The sequence below is a fragment of the Tribolium madens genome, unplaced genomic scaffold, assembly GCF_015345945.1.
Source record: "Tribolium madens isolate multiple individuals breed KSU strain unplaced genomic scaffold, Tmad_KSU_1.1 Scaffold_97;HRSCAF=244;Tcas5.2_LG3a, whole genome shotgun sequence".
In the NCBI taxonomy this organism is placed as follows: domain Eukaryota; kingdom Metazoa; phylum Arthropoda; class Insecta; order Coleoptera; family Tenebrionidae; genus Tribolium; species Tribolium madens.
In genome coordinates this window covers 1,832,122-1,839,332 of record NW_025401069.1, presented here as the reverse complement: position 1 = coordinate 1,839,332, position 7,211 = coordinate 1,832,122, and the positions used below count along the sequence as shown (strand labels likewise).

The following is a 7,211-nucleotide window of genomic DNA, read 5'->3' as shown; positions in this document are numbered from 1 at the left end:
CAAGTATGAAGTTTGGGTCATCGTGGCTTTGGGTGATAACAGGTAGCAAAGAAGTAAAAAATACCAACTTAAATTTATCAAATAAAAAAGCGTAATTTCTTTATATTTTCTTCGGAATAATATTAGAAATCACCTCATCCATTGCCAGACACTCAACATTGTGGCAACCCTTTGTCAGACATCCTTAAACTTTAATAAATTGTAACTGTACTTACGTTATAGTAAAAAAGCTTAATTTTATACATGTTACTTGGGTAACTATTAGAAAATGTTTTCTCAGTAGCCAGACAATTTCGACAGTTCTAAGTGCAGTTTATAAAATAAATTTGATTCAGTTTTGACAAAGTATCATCATGGGAGGCCTACAGCTACTCTATATCTTTGTCTGGCAATGGATGAGGTGATTTCTAATATTATTCCGAAGATAATATTAAAAAATTACGCTTTTTTATTTGATAAATCTAAGTTGGTATTTTTTACTTCTTCGCTACCTGTTATCTCCCAAAGCCACGATGATCCAAACTTCATACTTGCCCATCGGTTCTACCTGTGTTGGTAGTATGCGCTAACAAATTTTCAACTTTTATAAAATGACGAAAGTCTGGCGACCGCAGGCTCTTGCTCTGTGCAGGCATCTTTTTTTTTTTGTTTTCGACGTTGTCAGCTTTAATAATTTATTGTTAAATTTGGTAGTTTGTTAAATGTTTTTTTTACACCATAAGACACAAATTAGTGATTTTTTTCGACAGGTATCTGTTCAGTCCTACAAGATCTGCCGTTTCAGCTAACTAAATTCAAGATTACATAATCGGAACTGTCAAAAACTTAATCCAAAAGCTAATTTTTAAAGAGCTATATTTTGTGAAAAAAAGCTCAAATTTTTTTTTGTCATATAAACTTTTAACTAAGATGGATATCCTTTATCACCACTCAAAAATGGTCCCACACTTTTGAATCACCCTATATGTGATTCTAAAAGTTTACCAGAACTTAAATTTTGATGAGAAGAATATTATCATCATTGCATCTTATTACATAATGATTTAATATAACTTATTACCTATACAGGCTGATTCAAAAGTGTTGGACCATCTTTTCAGTGGTGATAAAGGATATCCATCTGAGTTAAAACTTTCCATGACAAAACAATTTTTGAGCCTTTTTTCACAAAATATAGCTATTCAAAGATTAGATTTTGGATTAAGTTTTTGACAGTTCCGATTATGTAATCTTAAATTTAGTTAGCAGAAACGGCAGATCTTAAAAACTAAACAGATTCCTGTCGAAAAAATCACCAATTTGTGTGGGTGGTAATAAAAAACATCCAACAGAGTTAAAAGTTATTTTATTTTTCACGAGATGTAGCTCTTCAAAGGTTGGATCTTTGGGTTAAGTTTTTGGCCGTTGAGGTCATGTATTTTTGAATTTAGTTAAAGTCTGTCTATATTTGCTTGAATTTTATAGTGCAGTAGAGACAATTAACTTGGGCCTTTAGTGATAAAGAAACCCCAACCCCTCTTGTAAAGGCTTGTTTCCTTTGCAGTTGCTTCAACAGCCCGCTGGTTGCTCTGGTAACAATAGCTTTACATTAAAACCCTCATAAACTAGTTTGATAAGTCAAAATCATAAAATTCAAGCAAAAATAAACGGATTTTAGCAGACACGACCTGTTGACAGATTAAAAGAAATCACCAATTTGTATCTTATAGTGTTCAAAACATTTAAGAAACTATCAAATTCAACAATAAATTAATCCGACAACATCAGAAACAAAGGAGCTACATAATAATATAGAAATTAATTGTCAATTTGTCAGTTATGTTCGTTCTCAGAAAAAAGGGAATTAGTTCGACGCTTTTGAATCACCCTGTATACACCAACGGAGATTTATGTAGGTTAAATTTGGACTACAAAAAAGAATATCTTGCAAAATATCCCAATAATAAAACTACCAAAAAAGTTATAAATGGAAACTTGACATTTTTTTCTAAAGCGCGAATTATGAAACATCTTGTAAGTATATTTAATATCATTCTACAGCTAATCAGAGCTAAACAAATTGTCAATGTTTGTGAGAAGCAGTCCTTACAAAGTTTATGATTGACTTTTGTTACCAATAATAACTCATAACTAAATTGAATTTCAAGTTAACAAATTTTTGTCGTTTTCATCACCCTAACGCCCTAAACTAAATTTTCTTAATCTTATTTACGCATATACTGAGTGGATACTGTCAGATTTCTATAGTGAATAGTCATCAAAAAACATTGTGCTTAATTAAACCTTGGCAGTTCTAATGTGAAGTAAGAGCAAAACTGTTCAAGTAAATAATTTTGTTCCTAATAAGATCTTGGGACGTATAATTCGTCGCTACAACAAAAAAAATCAAGAAAGTATTATAATGAGGTCGGATGATACAAAACCAACATCATTACAGCGTCTGCACCATGTGTATTTGTGTATATGTATACACACAGACACCCATTACATATTCTAAAGCACAAAAAGTAAATGAAAGGAGGCGGCAAGGCGTTCTCGAATGAATAAGAAGTGATGTGATACACGCACACATTATAAGAAGGGTTGAATGTTTGATCCCTCGGCTGCTACCGAGACACCCTTTCATTTTCTATACTTTTTTATTCGTTTTTTTCCAAGCAATTGAAATAACATATTATTTCAAAAGACGGCACGCCACCTTGTCGAGTACTGAATATGCCGCTTTTTACCTCGTTTTAATTACTACAACCTCTAGTCGGACTTGTAAAAATTGCATCCGCGTTCATCATCAATCGACTCATCATAATTACCTCAATTAAAATAATTGGCGAGTTTAATAAAAATGACCCACATTTCACTTTAGGACACGACCGCTCTCGGACCCTTCTCCTGTCCCAATTTACCAAAATAAAATGTAAAATGCGCCTTGTATATTTGAGAAACAAAAACCCAGCCATAAATAATGCATGACCGCATCCGAATATATCACAGCGGGAACGAAATGATACTTATCCTTATTGGGGTTCTCTGATATTGGGCATTGTTGGAGTCGCATGTTCATGCTGAGAGGAAGGAATTATTACGAGGACCCGAAACGTAAAATGTTACATGCCACCGCTGCTTGCGACACTAGGCACCAAGTCGACTTCGGTCGGCGGCGGCGTCACTAGTGACGGCGGCGTCAACTGACCTCCATGACGCCGGATCATGTCCACGAAAAGGTCAGTCAAACACTCGTAACTGAAAATTACTTACAAACAAGAAAAAACTATTTGTAAAAATTACGCTTCTTCGATAAAAAATTCCTTTGAGACCAAACCGTCGGTGGAGAGAGGAGGGTTTTTGTCGTAGGAACAAATCCCGAGAGTTTTCATTCCTGCAAATCCAAAGAAAATGTCTTTGACTGTTTTATTGAATTTTTTACCAGTTTCATATGGTTCAGGCTCAATAAACCCGGTTCTCATGGGGTCCATAAGAATAAACAGTTGTTCTAAAGTAAAAAATTAGTAAGAAAAGTAACATAGGGTGCGCCAGAACTCGCGCCCCAGAGACAAATGCCATAATATATCAGAAACATGGAAAAAATGTTAAAAAAAATCTATCTATAAAAATTTCAAAGTTATAAGAGTTTAAATTTTGCACTTTGACTCTATTTATTACTCTTGGAAATAGTAGATTATGTTATTAGGAGTAAAAGAGATTGTTTATGTGCAGGGGCGGATCCAGGAATTAATTTTGTCATTTTATTTAACATTTCACAGACATATGCACAGGACATACGTTTTTGGATTCAAGGACGACTCGATTACAAATTATCTTGATCTCTCAATATACTAATACCATTTTGCTAAGACCTACTAAAAATTTTATTACTTTTAAGTTAAATGCGGCATGGTAAAGAGTAAATCAGAGGGTAAACAAATCATAAATTAGTGGAACCCACCGGGACCCTGAAACAGGTCAGTTTTTAACAGGGCCGGATTACTTACTTTCTTTTTGTCTAAAATACTTGAAATATTTTAATAGTTTTTGATGTAGTCAAATATTTTAAGAAATTTAAAAAGCCAGGTGATTATTAACAAGTTATTATTAAATAAAGCAGATTTTTTTTAATAATGGCTTGGTAAAACTCTACCACTACTTTGGTTTTAAATACGGCCCTGTTTTATTGTGGTGGGTGCAGCAACACTTGCAAAGGAACGTGCCATTTATGGAGGGTTACAAATTCAAGCCATTGTTTGGTTAATCTCTTATAATGTGTTATAAAATTTTTAGTAGGTCTTAGGAAAATGATTTTTCTATACTTACTTAGTTTTTATTTTTACTAATTTAAAAAGAAATCATCAATAGTAACTCAACAGTTGCAACTTTTTTGGGCCACATCTTAGATATCTAATTAAATTAAATTCGTATCTGTTTGAACAATGAACTTTACTAACTCGGTTATGTAATATACTATTACGTGCTATTACTAACTCGCTAGGACACCTTATCTAGTGAGCGGCAAAATTATGAAATAATCTTATTAAAACTGAAAATATTTTCTTTCTAAAAAATACACAAACTTCAACTTGATTTAAAATTTTACACTTTTTGGTTTTTGAGTAATGACGTCATCGCCATTTTTAAAAAAAAAATCCCTATTTTTTTAGCAAATTTGATAAAAAAAAATATTCATAAAGTGAAATAATATCAATAAAAAACAAAGATACAATTTTAAATCAAGTTGAAAATTTAGTATTTTTTTTAATTGACCTGTCCAAGAATTTTTGCCAACACAAAACATTTTCAGTTTTAAAATAAATAAATTTTGCCGCTCACTGTATACATATACCAAAGTAAAAGTTTCATCTTACACCTAACCCATTCAAAAAGAATTAAAAATCCCCCTACCCCAAAAAATTAATTCCTGGATCCGCCCCTGCACATAAACAATCACTTTAACTCCTAATAACATAATCTACTATTTCCAACAGAAATAAATAGAGTTAAAGTGCAAAATTTAAACTCTCATAACTTTGAAATTTTTATAGAAAGATTTTTTCCATGTTTCTGATATCTTATGGCATTTTTCTCTGGGGCGCAAGTTCTGGCGCACCTATATAAGAAACACTGACCTAAATGAGCTTTCTCGTAGAGCAGAGGCGGGTTTCCAAAACCCGACCTGTACAAAAGACACTTGTCTAATAAATCTACCAGAAACTGGATTGGGTCATCAGGCATTTCGCTCAACATATGAGCTATCAAGAACCGAAAAAATTCAAAAATCTTGTGTTGGCGCAAATACTTGCGAGCCTTTTTCATAGCTTCAGTCATTTTCGAGTCCATTTCCTCCTCAGTTGCACCCGCAATTGACTCCAGTTTCTCCCGAACCTGACAATTTTATTCCCAAATATCTAAACTACTGAACACATTACCGGTTTTTTCATTTCTTCATATTCGCCGTCATCTGCTGCAAGCCCCATCAAATACTCCAAAGACGGTGATTTCGCACTTGCAGTTTCCGAGTCTGGTGTGAAAACAGAACTTTTACTCTTTGTTTTAAATGATAGAGTTGAAGGTGGTGAGGAGTAAAGTGATTCGCATTCGTAGGCTTCAGCCGTGTCGTGTCTTGAGAGGAGCATTTGGCGACGTTGTTCGTCATCGAGGAGGGCTCGCTGGAGAGAATCCCAGTTTCGCATACCGAAACCTGTCACCAACATGGAGCGACGAGAAGTCTGTTTGTCGGAGGATTCGGTGGAAGAGGATGATAAAGTCTCGATTGTCGTCACTGAAAGTTTCGTAAAGTTTGTGCGAGAAAGTGAGGATTAATACCGCTTGGTTGGTCTAAAAAGTGCTGATATAAGTCGCATGGTTCTTGAAACACTCGGGGAGTGGTGGATTCTTCCATTTTTAAACGCTTTAATAAAACTGTCAAATTGTTGTTGACAGAAATTTGGTCGCTTAGTTATTTTATCCACATTCTTGCATGGATAATTTATGGTTCTTTTTCACAAAAAATGAAAGAGTTAAAGAAAAAAAGTTGTAGCAGAGCGTGGTTTCGATCCACGGACCTCTGGGTTATGGGCCCAGCACGCTTCCACTGCGCCACTCTGCTCTTGCTTTCTCTTTTTTGTGACAAACATAGAAAAAGAGCAGAAAAAGGATTGTAAATAAATAGATAAATTATACAGAGTGATTATAAATGATTTTCATTTAGCCAGCTGTGAATTTTCCATGTAAAATAAAAAATGCCGCTTTACGTAAATAGGGGTACCTACTTGTTTTAACTCAAAATTAAAAAATCGCCGTTTACTAAGCGTCCACTTCGAAAATAGACTTCAATTATAAACTTGTTTTCTTCCAAAGTATACATCATTATCAATTATTATTGGAAATTAGTTGAAACAATAAAATTTTAATTAACAACCATTTATTATTAATTAATGACAGAACTAGAGCTTTCAAAAAAGTTACATGCAAAAAAATTCCAAAGCTGGCTAGATGAAAATTATTTATAACCACTCTGTATTATGGTTAATACATTTTTTAAATACTATTTGAATAATTTAATACAATCGTATATTTTATATAAAAAATTTCTTTTTTGTGTACACCTTAAAAATAGTTATTTATTATACAAGACGATAAAGAAATTGTTTATCTATAAGTGAAAAAGTTTTTCAACAATCTTTATCGTCGTGTATAATATTTTGTTTTATTTTGTACTCACCTACCAGAATTTCTTGAATATAAGCAGTAGATCAAAATTATTTTATTTCACTAGACGATAAAAGACTACTGTAGCTAATAAAATTAGTTGATAAAATCACTGTTTAACATTGAGTACGAAATAAACATTATTTTTATGCTTTATGTAAGTACAGTTTTTAAAATAAACACTCATCATCCTCATAATTGTCCATTTTTCTATAGATTTTTGACTTTTAAAATATTACTATGGTGAAGTTTAAAGACTTTGTTAAAAAATACCACAGCCGCTAAACTTTTCTTTTAAAATCATTAAGTCTTAAAATATTGGGAGCACAAAATGAAAGAGAAAAATACAACCCTGACGGAGGTTGGAAATTGACTTATCATTCCTACTACAGTGAGATCAAAAAGTCTTTTTATCAAGGAAGCGTAGAAATTAAAACGTATGTCTGTGGAAGATAAAATGTCACAAAGACAAATGAGAAATGTCAAAATAATTTTTATGTAAATTATAACAG

The 7,211-nt window shown here is 32.9% G+C and overlaps 1 protein-coding gene and 1 non-coding gene across 4 annotated transcripts; both read right to left on the bottom strand.

Moving 5' to 3' along the window:
• Positions 1–2,915: 2,915 nt before the first annotated feature.
• Positions 2,916–5,937, bottom strand: LOC123014704. Of its 3 annotated transcripts, none has more exons than XM_044413945.1 (7): positions 5,815–5,937; positions 5,418–5,770; positions 5,118–5,373; positions 3,425–3,490; positions 3,286–3,376; positions 3,113–3,240; positions 2,916–3,062 (listed from the first exon to the last, which is right to left on the bottom strand). In XM_044413945.1, the coding sequence occupies exons 1-7, from the start codon at positions 5,888–5,890 to the stop codon at positions 3,058–3,060; spliced, it is 975 nt and encodes a 324-aa protein (XP_044269880.1). In that variant the 5' UTR covers positions 5,891–5,937; the 3' UTR covers positions 2,916–3,057. The 3 variants fall into 3 exon arrangements, with proteins under 3 accessions (XP_044269880.1, XP_044269881.1, XP_044269879.1); XM_044413946.1 differs by having other exon boundaries at positions 3,116–3,240; XM_044413944.1 differs by having other exon boundaries at positions 2,916–3,240.
• Positions 5,938–6,025: 88 nt separating this feature from the next.
• On the bottom strand, positions 6,026–6,097 carry Trnam-cau. Its single transcript has one exon. It is a non-coding gene; the product is annotated as a tRNA-Met (tRNA).
• Positions 6,098–7,211: the final 1,114 nt, after the last annotated feature.

Bases quoted from the DNA above. Each gene is read 5' to 3' on its own strand.
- LOC123014704 (XM_044413944.1), bottom strand. From the start codon at position 5,890: ATGGAAGAATCCACCACTCCCCGAGTGTTTCAAGAACCATGCGACTTA. The intron at 5,374-5,417 runs GTAATGTGTTCA...TAAAATTGTCAG, and splicing joins ATGAAGAAATGAAAAAACCG to GTTCGGGAGAAACTGGAGTC. The intron at 3,377-3,424 runs GTAAAAAATTCA...TTGGATTTGCAG, and splicing joins GCCTGAACCATATGAAACTG to GAATGAAAACTCTCGGGATT.